Below are 16,851 nucleotides of genomic sequence, written 5' to 3'. Positions count from 1 at the left end.
AACAACAATGAGAAAGAGAAATATATGAATCTAGACCATCATTGTTATGACTCAAAGTAATAAAAGTATCAGTACAAAACAAACAAACAAAAAAAACCTAAGCATGAAGCTTCCAAATCATTCAACAATTCTACCTCTTGGTATCTAAACCAAGAACACAAAAATAATAACTCAAAATAATACACCTTATGCAATGGCACAATGTACTAAGTACTGTAGCTGGGAATGGAAACAATCGAAATGTCCAAGGACAAATGAAGTTGTAGCATGTATATACAATGTATTATATGTATATATAATGTATTATCTAGTTATAAGAGAAGATGAAATCTTGCATTTAGGTGCAATTTAGAGGGAACTGAAGGGCATTGTATTAGGTGAAGTAAGTCAAAGGGAAACTGCCAGATGCTCTCACTCATCTGTGGCTTATAGAGCAACAAAACAAAAGCATAGTGTGGAAAGAGGATAAACCCTAACTTTAAGATTACTAAGCGAGGGGCCGGAGAGATAGCACAGCGGCATTTGACTTGCATGCAGCCGAATGGTGGTTCGAATCCCGCATCCCATATGGTCCCCTAAGCCTGACAGGAGTGATTTCTGAGTGCAGAGCCAGGATTAACTCCTGAACACCACTGAGTGTGACCCCCCCCCAAAAAAAAATGATTACTGAGGGGTTGGGGCTGGAGCAGTGTCACAGGCTGTAAGGTGTCTGTCTGCCTTGCAAGCACTCGCCTAGGATGTACCATGGTTTGATCCCTTGGCATCCCATATGATCCCCCAAGCCAGGAGTGATTTCTGAGAGCACAGCCAGGAGTAACCCCTGAGCATCACTGAGTGTGGCTGAAAAACAAAAACTAAAAAGATTATTAAGCGTGGAGGAGGGGGACTAAAAGAAAAAGAATAAAAGGCTATGAACTGAGAAAGGGAGAGAATGCGGGGAAGGAAGAGGAGGACTAGAAATGTGGAGCAACAGCACAGCAGTAGGGCATTTGCCTTGCACATGGCCAACACAGGATAGACCCTGGTTTGATTCCCAGCATCCCATATGGTCCCCAGAGCTTGCCAGAGTGACTTCTAAGCACAGAGCCAGGAGTAACCCCTGAGTGTCATTGGGTGTGACCCCAAAACAAACAAAAAATATATAGAAATGACATAAGATAAGGGCAATGGTAGAGGATCTTGAGCATTTTAGTTGTGGTTAAGGCACAGTAACTTTGTACATAAATATCAACACGATTGTAGCCAGGTCACCTAAACTATAATTCAACTGAAAAAGAACTTGGTGGTGTTTGTGCTGACTTTTTCTTTCCAGTGAAGAGATTTACTTCACCTTATCTTGAGGACAAAAGTCTGGTAACAGGCACTAGTTTCCATGTTATGCAGATCAAGTGGGTTTTGTTACAAAACTGGCAGACCACCACCAAAGCTTCAAAATCCTGCTTGGCTTCTCCTTTTTTCCTTTCTTTCTTTTTTTTTTTCCCCATTTTTGGGCCACACCCAATGACTCTCAGGGGTTACTCCTGGCTATATGCTCAAAAATTGCTCCTGGCTTGGGGAACCATATGGAATGCCAGGGGATCCAACCACGGTCCGTCCTAGGCTAGCACAGGCAAGGCAGAGATGTCTTACTGTTTGCGCCACCATTCCAGCTCTGGCTTCGCCTTCTAATTCGCCCTTTCTGAGTTACAGAAGGGAAACCTTTAGCTATTTCAATCCCAATCACTGTTTTCCAGTCTTTTACTTCCTAGGATTCTAAGAGCAGACAGGGGTGGGAGGGCATGGGGGGGGGGGGGAGGAAGTCTGTAACTTATCTAAAACTACACATGGCCCTGATGCTTCAGTTCCACCTTACTCTGAGGTTCCTACTTTGCTCATTACAACAAAATAGTTAATGGGACTATACAAAAAAATTGGGTAAAAACAATCCTAAAAATTGTTGTATTGTTATGATGGAAATATATTATATGTATCTTGATTTTATAATGATTTACAACATGTGCTGTAAAGAAGTGATTCCCACGTGTCTTGCACACAGCTGATGCAGCATCCCAGCATCCCACAAGGTCCCCCAAGCCCACCAGGAGTGATTCCTGAATGCAGAGCCCCCCAAAAATACCCACACTGACTGCACATAGGATGAGTTTCCTGTTCCATCCCAAGTAAGAAATGATTGATTTGGGGCCGGAGAGATAGCATGGAGGTAAGGCGTTTGCCTTTCATGCAGAAGGTCATCGGTTCGAATCCCGGCGTCCCATATGGTCCCCTGTGCCTGCCAGGAGCAATTTCTGAGCCTGGAGCCAGGAGTAACCCCTGAGCACTGCTGGGTGTGACCCAAAAGCCACAAAAAAAAAAAAAAAGAAATGATTGATTTTAGGGAACTCCCACCAGTCACACTGATAAGATATCATGATGTGCATTTACCCCGTAATGTCCTTGCAACACTCAACTTCCCTTGACAAAGCCATAATATACTCCTTATCTAAGATATCTTTGCAGTACTATAGCCAATGTCCTTCTGTACATGCCATCATGGACGTGCGCCCCTATAATGCTAACACATAACACTGAGCATGAATTAATTGCGGAAATGCCCTATAAAATGCCTTGTGAAACCACTACTGTCTGCTGATGTTCCCAGAAACCTTTGCTGTCTGAACTCAACCCTCTAGTGAATAAACCTTGTTCTCCTGCCATGGATTTATTAAGCGAACACCTGTTATAACAATATATCACAATAGCATTATTAAAATCATTGTCTGAGGGTTTACTGAGCTGTTCATTGCTTTGTTAGCTGAGTCTTCTGTGTTGTTTTTGTTTATTGAGCTTAATTGATTTCTATGCTACTTTCCCATCTAATTTGCTATGCTCCTACTGGCTGTCAAAATTGTGAAATACAAAGGTGTCACACGACTGCAAATGCAACTGTGAGGTCTAGGAGCTCCATGATCATAAAACGAAGACAACGCTTCACCGGAGAGATAGCATGGAGGTAAAGTGTTTGCCTTGCATGCAGAAGGACGGTGGTTCGAATCCCAGCATCCCATATGATCCCCCAAGCCTGCCAGGAGCAATTTCTGAGCTCAGAGCCAGGAGTAACCCTTGAGTGCTGCCAGTTTTGACTCAAAAAATAAAAAATAAAAATAAAGGGCCGGGCGGTGGCGCTGGAGGTAAGGTGCCTGCCTTGCCTGCGCTAGCCAAGGACGGACCGCGGTTCGATCCCCCGGCGTCCCATATGGTCCCCCAAGCCAGGAGTGACTTCTGAGTGCATAGCCAGGAGTAACCCCTGAGCGTCAAATGGGTGTGGCCAAAAAACCAAAAAAAAATAAATAAAAATAAAAATAAAAAACTAAGATAATTCTCAGCCCTCTCTTCCTGCTAAGGGGGCCCTGGAGTTTTCAGCCCAAAGATTGTTGTACCCATGTGTTGCATGGATTTTGCTTAGCATCTCTTCTGAGATTAGTCAAGAAGCTGTGAGGCTGGTCCATTGTTTACATGGCGGTGGCAGTTAGATATGTGTGTGTGTGTGTGTGTATGTGTGTGTGTGTGTGTGTGTATGTGTGTGTGTGTGTGAGTGAGTGAGTGTGTGTGTGTGTACGTGGCTACTGTGGCTTCTAGCAGTAGTGGATGGGTAAGGAGAGGCTTATCCATGAAGATCCTAGAGTTGTCAGCTCAAAAATCAGTGTATCGGGGGCCAGAGAGATAGCATGGAGATAGCATGCAGAAGGTCGGTAGTTTGAATTCCGGCATTCCATATGGTCCCCCGAGCCTGCCAGGTGTGATTTCTGAGCGTTGAGCCAGGAGTAGCCCCTGAGTAATGCCAAAAACAAAAACAAAAAAATCAGTGTATCAGGGAGTTATTTTTCTCATGGATGATATGTACATACATATATACACCTATATTTTATGTGTATAGTTTTATGTGTATTGATAGTTTTCTCTCAGAAGTATTAAAAAATTTTCATCCTTTAATCTATAAAGCCTCTTTACAGAGATTAGTTGTGAAGTAGTAAATATGTGTCATTTTCATGGCAGCAACTGCTGGGACTTCAGAAAACTGGGGACTTGGTCTTCCCCCATCCCAGGTATACCCAGTAGTTTTCAGCCCAAAGACCAGTGTACTCAGGAATTCCATCAGCTTGACTAAAGCAAGATGGTTTTTATTGACACTTACTTAGATGTGAGAGGAATATGAGTTCAGGAGAAAACATGGGCTTCTCCAGAATGAAGAAAGCAAAAAGACAGAGACAAATGTTCAAGGGAGAGCATGAACTTGAAGAGAAAGCTGATTCTTATCATTTTAATTTGTGTGTTGTGGCCCTCTTAGCGCAGTAGGCAGTGTGTCAGTCTCATTTTAATTTGTATGAATTTCCCTAAGTTTCCCAAATCTGAAATAATCACATATAAGACACAGTGATGAAGGAGTCTGGTATAGAGTCCTAACAGATGGAGCCAAGATCCACAGAACTCTATTTTTGTAGCTTTTTTATAGTTTGATCTTCTAGTCAGTGTGTTTTTCCCTTACATATTAGTTCCATAGTCAGGAATATAAGCTATTTAGAAATGCTGAAAAGTCTTTGCTCATTTCTTTTTTTTTCTTTTTTGGGCCACACCCAGCGGTGCTCAGGGGCTACTCCTGGCTGTCTGCTCAGAAATAGCACCTGGTAGGCATGGGGGACCATATGGGACACTGGAATTCGAACAAACCACCTTTGGTCCTGGAATGGCTGCTTGCAAGGCAAACACCACTGTGCTATCTCTCTGGGCCCTCATTTCTGTTAAATCAAGATTTCCTCATTTTAAATCATATATTTCTTGTTTTGGTAAGTCATATGGTCCCCAATGACATTGCAAATAGGTTATGTGGAACAGCCTGTAACTACAAAATCAACTGCTTGCCCTGTTCACTCAACAGATTCATTTGTTTGTACTTAACCCAAGGGACTGACTCAGGCTCACAAAGTATGAGAAAAGAAAAATTGGAGAAAATTCTTTGTGTTCAAAGCAAAGAAATGTCAAAAGTAGCCTGTGCCTGAAGTGATAGGTCCAAAATCAAAGTTGTTCCTGAGAGAGAGGTAAAATGACCTGGGATGTGGTCACCTGACAAGTTAGGAACCGTACTTCCTTGGTGCTGGTTGCTTGATTATTGGGGGTTTCGCAATCTCTATAATTTTTGAATGTTGTAGCCCCCGGTACTGAGTTCCTCACATTCTGTTATGCTTTAGAAGACAACACTTTTGGCATTTTTAGATATGGCTTTGGAGCTGTTGGAACTGGAATTAGTGCCCTTCTATTCACAAAGAGAACACAGCAAGAGCCAAAGTACATCGAAGAGGGCACTTGCCTTGCATACAGTTGACCCAAATTCTGTCCCCAGATTTCCATATAGCCCCCTGAACACCACCAGTGATTCCTGAATGCAGAGCCAGGTGTAACCCCTGAACATGACCAGGTAGCCTAAAAACTGAAAAAAAAAAAAAAAAAAAAAAAGCAAAGAACAAAGATTCATCGACAGAGAGAATACAACACATAATAAGGGACCTCATGTGGCATACTGGCACCCTATTATTGAGTAGTTAGCCTCCAAAACTAGTGGATGGACCAGGTCAGCAGTGTGCAAGGCAATCACCAAACTCACTGTGTATGGCTCCAGCCTGCATACTAATTCACTTACTTTTTCACTTTACAGGTCTTTTTAGTTTCTGTTTCTCTTGAATTAATCTTACAATTTGCCTCTTTAGGAATGTTCTTCTTTATAATTAATTTGTATATGATTTATTCTTAATATATACTCATAATATTCTTATTTTTCATAGTTATTTATATCCTAATTTTCACTTCATATAAGGATGATTTGTGTCATTTCCTCACTCCCTACCTCCCCTTTATCCCGCACTCTTCCCCCTACTCTTGGTTATTGATTATTATTGAATATCTATTATTTTTTTTTGAATATCTATTATTTTGTCAAAATTTCTTAACTCTAGAGATTGGAGATAGGGTGTTTGCCTTATACTCAGTTCAACTGATTTGGATCTCCAGGAATTTATATGGCTTCTAGCACTGTCAGGAATAGTTCAAACCAAACAAAAAATTTTGTTGATCCATTTAAAGAACCCAACTTTTTTTTTTTTTTTTGGCTTTAGGGCCATATCTAGCAGTGTTTGGGCTTTTTTTTTGTTTTGTTTTGTTTTTGGTTTTTTGGGTTTTTTTTTGTTTTTGGGCCACACCCGGCATTGCTCAGGGGTGACTCCTGGCTGTGTGCTCAGAAATAGCTCCTGGCAGGCATGGGGGACCACACAGGACACCGGGATTCGAACCAACCATCTTTGGTCCTGGATCGGCTGCTTGCAAGGCAAACGCCGCTGTGCTATCTCTCCGGGCCCAGTGTTTGGGATTTATCCCTGGCTCTGCACTTAGGGATCACTCTTAGCAAGGCTGGAGACTCTAAGGGGTGACGGGGATCAAATCTGGGTCTACACTGTACAAGGGAAGTACTATAGATCCAACTCATTTTGTTTGTGGTGTTTTGGTTTTTTTGTCAAAGAACCAAAATTTTAAAATTATTTTTTGCATATTTTCCTATTTTATTTTATTATATTATATTCTAATCTTTTTATTATTTTTAGGAGGTTACACCTGGTTCTGCACTCAGGAATCATTCCTGGTTGTACTCAGGGGACCACATGGATGCTCGGGATGAAACACAGGTCTGTTTCATGCAAGGCAGGTGTTCTAGTATCTCTCTAGTCCCTTATTCTAATCCCATACTACTTTCTTTCTACTTGGCTTTGGTTTAGGGTTTTTGTTTGTTTGTTTGTTTGTTTTCCTTGTGAAGATGTTTAGGATTTTACTTAAAATGTTTATTCTTGGGCCCGGAGAGATAGCACAGCGGTGTTTGCCTTGCAAGCAGCCAATCCAGGACCAAAGAGCTATTTCTGAGCAGACAGCCAGGAGTCACCCCTGAGCACCTCCGGGTGTGGCCTAAGAACCAAAAAAAAGAGAAAAAAATGTTCATTCTTTTCTGATAAAGATGTCTCTCTCAAAGCACTTTTTTGTTTTTGTTTTTGCTTTTGGGTCACACCCATCGGCACTCAGGAGTTACTCCTGGCTCTACGCTCAGAAATCACTTCTGGCAGCTTTGGGGGAACCACCGTCCTTCTGCATGCCAGGCAAATGCCTTACCTCCATGTTATCTCTCCAGCCACTTTAATCTTTTTTTTAACTTTATTTATTAATTGATTGATTGGTCAGTTGTTGGGCCACACCCAGTAGTGCTCAGGGGTCACTCCTGGCTCTGTACTCAGAAATTGCCCTTTCCAGGCTGAGGGACCATATGGGTGCCAGGTATCGAACTGGGTCCCTCCCAGGTCAGCCACATGCAAGGCAAATGCCCCACCGCTATGCTATCTCTCTGGCCCCTAACCTTTTATTTTCTCCCAGGTGTGATTTCTAAGCACAGAGCCAGAGCACCCCTGAGCACCACCAAGTGTATCCCAAAAACAAACAAGCAAACAATAAATTTTAAGTTAACAATTCTGCATTTTTGTTTGGAAAGTGAGACCCAATAGTGCTAGGGATTATGCCCAGGTCTGTAGACAGCAAAGGACAGAAATTTGAAGACCTTACATGCAAAATAAATATACCTCCTTTCAGCCCACATTCTGGCTTTTAATTTTCTCAGTTTTTAGACTTAATGAGTCTTCATCCAGTTTCTTTGTAATTGCTTCTGAAATAGGGTAATTGCCCATCTCCTCACTCTGCCACACTATCCTCCATGCAGTCTGTCCTCAGCCCACTCTACTAAAACCCTGCTATCAATAATTCTCATTATAGGGCCAGGGAGATAGTTTAAGGGGCTTAATACACATGCTTCATATGACCTGAGTTCAATCCCTAGCATGGCCAGGGTACAACCAAAAAAATAATGGACCAAAATAATTCCTAGACTGGTATTTTGAGAGCCAGAGACATAGATCAGTGGGTAGGGTGCTTGCCTTGCATGCATTCAATCCCCAGCATCCAATATGGTCCTCTGAGCCCAACAGGAGTGACCCCTGAGTATAGAGCCAGGAATAAGCTCCAAACAAAGGGTAGCAGTTCAGAGTTCTTTCCCATCATAGGGCCTGACAGGTGGCCTGAGCTCCTGTCCAAACTGGAAGTCCCAAAACTCCTAAACTCCTCTCTCTGACACCCAACAGTGACAAAGCTAATAGTAATCAAGGATACAACTGTGAAAATCCTTTGAAATTATATATGACTGTAAGGTATTATTATGCCTTACTATAATGTTCTTTCAAAATCTTTAGAATCACTTTTGCTGGAAAATTTTGATTATAGAATTTCTAAAAATAGGAAAGCTAATGAATTTTTCTCCTTGCCCTTAACATCTAAACAATTAAACCATTAATATCCTTAAAAAGACCAAGATTAGGGCCCGGAGAGATAGCACAGCGGCGTTTGCCTTGCAAGCAGCCGATCCAGGACCAAAGGTGGTTGGTTCGAATCCCGGTGTCCCATATGGTCCCCCGTGCCTGCCAGGAGCTATTTCTGAGCAGACAGCCAGGAGTAACCCCTGAGCACCGCCGGGTGTGACCCCCCCCCAAAAAAAAAAAGACCAAGATTACATATATAAATTTTTCATAATCACAAACTTACATTTTTAGAAGTATCTTCTATGAACCAAAGGAGATGGTCCTCAAAATCAGAAAGAAAAAAAAATCAGCAAGGAGGTTAAAAATGGAAAAGAAATATGACCAAACAAATGTTGAGAATTTGAAGTGAAAATAGTGAGGGAAACCTCTTATCCTTTTGGGTCTTGCTGAAATGTCAGCTCTTTCCACTGGAAATGCATGTTTAAAATTCATTTATGGGGCCGGGCGGTGGCGCTACAGGTAAGGTGCCTGCCTTGCCTGCGCTAACCTTGGACGGACCGCGGTTCGATCCCCCGGCATCCCATATGGTCCCCCAAGCCAGGAGCAACTTCTGAGCGCATAGCCAGGAGTAACCCCTGAGCGTTACCGGGTGTGGCCCAAAAACCAAAAAAAAAAAAAATTCATTTAAAAAAATTGATCTTTAGTGCTCGCTTAGGCAGCACATATACTAAAACTGGAATGATATAGAGAAGATTAGCATGGTCCCTGCGCAAGGATGACACGCAAATTTATGAAGTGTTCCATATTTTAAAAAAATTGATCTTTAGGGCCAGAGAGATAGCATGGAGGTAGTGCATTTGCCTTCCATGCAGAAGGACAGTGGTTCAAATCCCGGCATCCCATATAGTCCCCAGAAGCCTGCCAGAAGCGATTTCTGAACACAGAGCCAAGAGTAACCCTGAGCACTGCTGGGTGTGACCCAAAAACCAAAAAAAAAAAAAAAAGAATTGATCTTTAAAAATTTGCTCTTGGGGCTGGAGCAATAGCACAATGGTAGGGTGTTTGCATTACATGTTGCCCACCATGATAAATGATGGTTCGAATCCTGGCATCCCATATGATCTCCTGAGCCTGCCAGGAGTGATTTCTGAGCCAGGAGTAACCCCTAAGCACCACCAGGTGTGACCCAAAAAACAAAAAATATTTGCTCTTTCCACATTCTCTTCAATTTTTTTTTTTTTTTGCAAGCCAGGGTTACTACAGCCACAAACAAGTTAAGTACTTTCTGTATTATTTTTCTGGCTCCTCTCTTTATTTTCTTCATAATTGTCCTTCCTTTAATTACTTTCCTTAACCATCAATTTTTTTTACAATTTTATTATTTTATTCAAACACTGTAGTTTACATAGTTGCCCATAATACATTTGTTTCTGCCATTCCATGTTCTAATATCAATCCCACCAGTATAACATTCCTTCCATCACTGACTCCGGATTCACAGCCAGGCATAAAATAATTTTACTTATATTGCTTGCTTACAAGTAAGTGGTAATGAAATTATCAAAAAAAAAAAACTTTAGCAAAGAAAATTTGTGAAAATTATTATATCCCATAATCAGGGTCATTTAGTCATTGTCTAAAGCTGTTACTAAGTGTTTGTTGCTAACTGGTCATTTTGTCATTGGTTTTGTTTGTTAACCTTAGGTGGCTTTTTATGCTACTTTGACATCTAATTTGGTGCGTTCTTACTGTGGTGTCAGTATTGAAAAATTCAGAGGAGTCAGGGGGCTGTGTAAGGCGCCTTGCAATCTTGGAATTCCAAATTCTGTGGCTGATATGGGGGGCAACTATGGGGCATGGCTGTGGCTGCCAAGACTTCTGGCTTCTCCCATTACTCTGAGAAGACCTTAGAGTTCTAAGCCCAAATACCCAGAGTTTTGGTCTGTTAGGTGCCTCTGCAGAGATCAATGGTAAAGCAGTGATATTGGACCATGGCATGGATGCAATTATGGGGTTCATGTGTGCAGCTACCAAGGTCTCAGCAGGGTGGGAACTTAGCCTGCCCCCGTCCCAAGAGTGTCCTAGTTTTCAGCTTTGAGGCAGGTGTATTCATGATTATATTTTTTGTTTTCTTTTGTTTTGTTTTCTAATGGTTTTTGGGTCACACCCGGGTTACTCCTGGCTCTATGCTCAGAAATCACACCTGGCAGGCTCAGGGGATCATATGGGATGCCAGGATTCGAACCGCCATCCTTCCACATGCAAGGCAAATGCCTTACCTCCATGCTATCTCTCCAGCTCCGTATTCATGATTTTTTTTAAAGTTATGTTTACTTTTTTTTTTTTTGGTTTTTGGGTCACACCCGGCAGCACTCAGGAGTTACTCCTGGCTCTATGCTCAGAAATCGCACCTGGCAGGCTCAGGGGATCATATGGGATGCCAGGATTCGAACCGCCATCCTTCCACATGCAAGGCAAATGCCTTACCTCCATGCTATCTCTCCAGCTCCGTATTCATGATTTTTTTTAAAGTTATGTTTACTTTTTTTTTTTTTTTTTGGTTTTTGGGTCACACCCAGCAGCACTCAGGAGTTACTCCTGGCTCTATGCTCAGAAACTGCCCCTGGCAGGCTCGGGGGACCATGTGGGATGCCGGGATTCGAACCACCGTCCTTCTGCATGAAAGGCAAATGCCTTACCTCCATGCTATCTCTCCGGCCCCAGGTTTACCTCTTTTTTTGAGAATAAAATGAGTCTATGGAGTTGGCCAATGAACTGACATGGTGACTGTGGGGTGTGTCTACATTTTTTTAAGAGCCAGATAAATCCTTTTTGTTTGTTTTTGGCCACACATGGCAATGCCCAGGGCTAATTCCTAGCTCTGATCTCAAGGGTTACTCCAATATCGAGACACCATATGTGGTGCTGGGGATAGAGACCAGATTGTACATGTGCCTGACAAGCACCTTACCCCACTATACTCTCTCAATTCCTATCCTTCACTGTTGCGACTTGTTTTTCAAGTGTGTGCCAGTCAGCCAGATTTTTGAAGCAGGTGTGACATTGTGTCTCCTCAAGTTCTGACATTATTATTTGTTGTCACCTGTAGTCAACAATTATGCTCCTTGTCACTCCCTTACCCAAAAAAACCTTTGGTGACATTCCACTGTCCCTGAAATAACCCCTGACTTTTTTTTTTTTTTTTTTTTTTTTTTGTTTTTTGGGCCACACCCAGCGGTGCTCAGGGGTTACTCCTGGCTGTCTGCTCAGAAATAGCTCCTGGCAGGCACGGGGGACCATATGGGACACCGGGATTTGAACCAACCACCTTTGGTACTGGATCAGCTGCTTGCAAGGCAAACGCCGCTGTGCTATCTCTCCGGGCCCAACCCCTGACTTTTTAATGCATATGCTAACCAATTAATATTTGCCATTCTTTCATTCATTTACTTTTAAATGTATAATGTTCTTTAAGCCCATATTCTCCCTTGAGAAAATCTTGCTGCCCCCCCCTTTTTTTAATGAAATCACCATTAAATATAGAGTTGAAAAGCTGTTGAAAGTTGATAGTTTTTGGTCATATATATCTTGCTTGCTTGTCGCTGTGTATCATTGTTCGCTTAAGTTCTAAAGAACTTGGGCCCAGAGAGATAGCACAGCGGCATTTGCCTGGCAAGCAGCCGATCCAGGACCAAAGGTAGTTGGTTTGAATCCCGGTGTCCCATATGGTCCCCCGTGCCTGCCAGGAGCTATTTCTGAGCAGACAGCCAGGAGTAACCCCTGAGCAACGCCGGGTGTGGCCCAAAAAACAAAACAAAAAAATTAATAAATAAATTAAAAAAAAAAAAGAACTTAAGAAGAAGCCTAGTGTTGCCTGTGCATGTTTCTCTACTGTCCTGTGTCCTGAACCTCTCCTGAGTGGGCCAAGAAGGGCCCAGCAAAATCACTCTCCTAAAGTTGCCCAGGCCGGAAAGCCAAGGAAGACTGTGTCCTAGAGTGAAAACCGGCTATCATCGGTAAATTGCAGAAAAGCAGGTCCTCTGTCTGTGATGTCAGGCCGGAGGAATCTGCCCCTGCTGTGTGATTACCAATTGGGAGAGACTGTGTGTTGCCTGTGCGTGTTTCTCTACTGTCTCGTGTCCTGAACCTCTCCTGAGTGGGCCCTATTTGGAATAGGCAGAAAATCAAGGAAGACAGTTTGTCTAAAAAAAATTCTCTGTTTTTGTCAAAAACAAGTGTTTGAAGTGCAAGGCCAAGTATTAGAGAACATTTGATTATGCCAGAAACACCTCTCTGCAAACATGCTTGGGAAATCTGTGAGGAAATGACAGAGTTTCAGTATGTGGCTCTATGGGTGGAAACATCCTACTGTTTCCTAGAGTGGTCAATACAGGCCTCTGACAGGCACCGGATAGATGAAAGCTAGAGGAGACTGTAGTAGTCCCCAAGTACAATTGGGAGGTGTTTTCTGTTCATTTGCTTATAAAAAGAAGATTGGGACTAGAGAAATAGTACAATTGGTAGGGTGTTCTCCTTGTACAGCTGACCCGTGTTTGATACCTGGCATCCCATATGGTCTCCCAAGCACTGCCAGGAGTAACCCCTAAGCTCACAAAATGTAGCCTAAAATCCAAAAACAACAACAAGAAAGAAGATTTATAGGGGGCTGTTAAGCAATTTTTTTTCTAAAATAGGGAAATGAGGAAACAACTCAAATGCCCAAGAGCAGAAGACTGGATTAAAAAAAATTATGGTACATATATACAACAGACTACTACTAGGCCACAAGAAAAGAAAAATTATAATTTGCTTTTAAGTGAATGGATCTGGAATATTCATGTTGCATGAAGCTAGTCAGTGGGAGAGAGACAGACATGAAATGATCTCATATGTGGGAAACATAGGAGGGAAATAATGAATGCCCAAAGGCAATAAAAATGAAGAGCATATGGGACCAGAGCAATAGCACAGCAATAGGACATTTGCCTTGCAAGTGGCTGACCCAGGACAGATCTTAGTTTAATTCCCTGGTGTCCCATATGGTCCCCCAAGCCAGGAGAGATTTCTGAGCTCAGGAGTAACCCCTGAGCATCACCAGGTGTGGCCCAAAAATCAAAAACCGAAAAAGAAGAAGAGCACAAGAACTGGTTTCCACTAGAAACTTACCATTTAGGGGATAGAGAGGAAGGGTGCAATAGGACAATCGTGCAATAGGACATTGTCACTCTGAAAGAGATCCCAGGCCTATAAAGTGGTATATAGTGCTTGCCACAGAGGTTGAGGGACAGGAAGGTAACTGGGGACATTGGTGAAGGAAAGTGGACACTAATGTTTGAACATTGTATGCCTGAAACTCAATAATAACTTTGTCATTCATGGTGGTTAAAAAAAGAAGAGAGAGAACAAAACACTGGTTAGGGGCTGAAGACTAGTTTCAGGGCTAGTGCTACCAAAACAAAAATAAAATACAAAGCAAGGGGTAGTGGTCAAATACATTTGAGAACCCTTACTCAAAACAATGAAAAGACCACAGAAGAGAGAAAATGCTGCTTCCAGGAACAGCTTGTGCCCAATGTGAGGCAGATGGGTGTTCCAGAGCTGAGTGTCTGGCTCTCTCTCTCATCAGGCTCTGTCCTGAAGTTAAAGGGCCCTGAAAGGCATAGCAGGTCTTCACTCAACACTGATTTTGGGGCTTGGGAGATAGCTCAAAGGGATGGAAGGCATCTTTGTATACAGAGGTACCAAGCTCAATCTCTGGTTCTATATGGGACCCGCTTCAAGTACCACTGATTGTGGCATGGTAGTCTCCAACACAACTGCACCTGAGTAGCACTTGTTGCCACTCTGAGCACCAAACTGTCAGACCTGCACCAGCTGGCCAAGCATCACTGGAAGCAGTCCTCCTGAGAACTGCTGAGAGCACCCCTTCCTGCAACGAAACCCTCTCCTCAACAAATGCTTACCTTGAAGAATGTATATGATAGGTGTGACATTGACTGTCATATATCTTCCTTATGGGGCTGGAGCAATAGTACAGCAGGTAGGGCACTTGCTTTGCATGTAATTGACCTGGGTTCTATCCCCCACTTTCCATAAGGTCCCACAAGTATTTCTAGGAATAATCTTTGAATGCAGAATACTCAAAGGAACCCCTAAGCATCTCTGGTATGGCTAAAAAATATTTTAAAGAAAAAAATGTTCTTAGTTGTTTTATGCCCAAATGTTGATCATTCTAAGTAAAAAATATTCTGTCTTTTAATTCTTGGGTCACCTAACATCATCAATGGGCTTTTATTTTGCATAAAATAAAATGTAACAAGAAAGCCATAATGTATCTGCTTCAAGCACCTACAAGGAGGTTAATGTTTTCTCTATGAATTCACTCATGCTGGCAGTAGACCCAGATAGGCCTCATCAAGAAGAGGTTAGAGAAGTACGGGGGCCAGAGAGATAGCATGGAGGTGGGGTGTTTGCCTTTCATACAGAAGGACGGTGGTTCGAATTCCAGCATCCCCTATGGTCCCCCAGCCTGCCAGGAGCGATTTCTGAGTATAGAGCCAGGAGTAACTCCTGAGTGCTGCCGGGTGTGACCCAAAAACAAAAAACAAAAAAACAAAACAAAAAAAGGAAGTACATAAGAACATGTTTCTAAAACACTATTTTTGGAAGTTGCATGACACAAGCATATAACCCAGTGAGTCTCAACAGGAATTTTTTTTTGGGGGGGTCACATCCGGCAGTGCTCAGGGGTTACTCTTGGCTCTATGATCAGAAATCGCTCCTGGCAGGCTTGGTGGACCATTTGGGATGCCAGAATTTGAACCACCATCCTTATGCATGCAAGACAAACGCTCTACCTCCATGCCATCTATCTGGCCCCTCAACGGGACTTTTGTTGGCAAAGGTATTTCAACTCTTTCATGAAGATACAAAACTCATTTTCATTAAAGTAATTATCAAGCTCTAGGATGAGAGCTATGTCTGATAACATTTTTCTATTACAGATGATATTATTCTAGTGATACCATTTCTTGTTCTAGTTGGGTGGAGCAACTGTATTTCTTCTTGAAAATTGTTTTCTACCAATTCCCCAAGCATTTTCTGGTTATGGGTTTTAGTGAAATTTGCAACAGTGGCAAAGGAAAGCTCTTCTTATGCTATGTATATAAATGTATTTGCAAATGGATTTAGACCATCCGGTGGGAAAGGCCTGAAGTCTCCCAAATAGAAAAAACTTCAAGCAAATCAGAACTGACTTTAGAGTTCGGAAGCTGGTAACAGTCTCAGTGATTAAAAAACAGCCAGGGCCACATTTTAACACCCCCTCACTACCAGATTAATTTTATTTCTGTCACCTTCTCCGCCTTTGAAATTTCTTCCACTAGCAAAATCATTTCCTTTCAGTAGACGAAATACATCGTGACTTTTGCTGATGAAACTTCTCCATATGCAATGATGGAAAACACCTTTTAAAATTTCAACCCTGCACCCTAGAGATATGTAGGTGTAATTGAGTTATGTTGTCTCTTCTTCCTTTGGGTACCACTGTGTCATAGTTGCCAGCTTTCAACCTCGCTACTCAAAACCAGGTACTCAAAACGGACACGAGTTCTAGTGGTTTTTGTTTGTTTTGTTTTTCTTTTTTGGTTTCCGGGCCACACCCGATTATGCTCAGGGCTCACTCCTGGCTCTGTGCTCAGGGATCACACTGGTGGGGCTCTGGGATCATATGCTAAGGCTCGAACACAAGTCTGCTCCACACAAGGCGAGCATCCTACTTGCTGTACCGTGGCCCCCACCCTAGTGTCTTTCCAGACAAGTTGACAGCTGTTAAACTAAGCCAGTCAATGAATGTGAAACGCGACAGACTTCGCAGCTTTCCCAGCAAGGCGTGCCCGGCAGATGGCGCCGCAGTCAGGTTTTCGGGCGCTACCCTCGCCCCAGTCGTCAAATCGGAATAAACAGGAAGTTTGGGGTTTTCTTTGGGGAAGGGGGGGGCGCTCCTGGCAGGTTCGGGGGACCATAAGGGGAGGCCGGGATTCGAACCACCGTTTGCAAAGCAAGCGCCCTACCGCTGTGCTATCACTCTTTTCTGTAAGAATTTGGATTTTCAGGCCGGAGAGAGAGCACAGCGGTAGGGCGTTTGCCTTGCCTGCAGAAGGTCGGTGGTTCGAATCCCGGCCTCCCATATGGTCCCCCGAGCCTGCCAGGAGCCATTTCTGAGCGCAGAGCCAGGAGGAACCCCCGAGTGCAGACGGGTGTGCCCCCCCCCCGAAAAAAATCGCTGAGACTTTGTAAGTTTTTAAACAGTATAACCGTTGCAGAGCACAGAGGCACAAACAAGGCCACTCCCGACAGAGCCCAGCGCGAGCCCCGCGCGCAAGAGGAAGCGGAAGTGGCTTTCGGCCGGGCGGGGCAGCGGATGGGCTGCGCGGGGAACAGCTCCGCCTGCTGGCGAACGAGGGAAGCGCTCAGGCAT

General features: G+C 43.2%; 1 protein-coding gene and 1 non-coding gene across 2 annotated transcripts in view; one reads left to right on the top strand and one right to left on the bottom strand.

The window, feature by feature from the left end:
- Positions 1-16,851, bottom strand: part of LOC126022108 (tubulin alpha-1C chain-like) — a 36,777-nt gene extending 19,926 nt beyond the window's left edge. Inside the window, exon 1 of the mRNA XM_049782959.1 lies at positions 16,689-16,851. Within this exon, the coding sequence (XP_049638916.1) occupies positions 16,689-16,851 (163 nt within the window). The remainder of the gene's footprint in view (positions 1-16,688) is intronic.
- Positions 9,076-9,182, top strand: LOC126023525 (U6 spliceosomal RNA). Its single transcript, XR_007500641.1, has one exon. It is a non-coding gene; the product is annotated as a U6 spliceosomal RNA (small nuclear RNA).

Source organism: Suncus etruscus, chromosome 11 (genome assembly GCF_024139225.1).
Source record: "Suncus etruscus isolate mSunEtr1 chromosome 11, mSunEtr1.pri.cur, whole genome shotgun sequence".
NCBI lineage: Eukaryota > Metazoa > Chordata > Mammalia > Eulipotyphla > Soricidae > Suncus > Suncus etruscus.
This window is presented reverse-complemented; position numbering and strand designations above follow the sequence as displayed.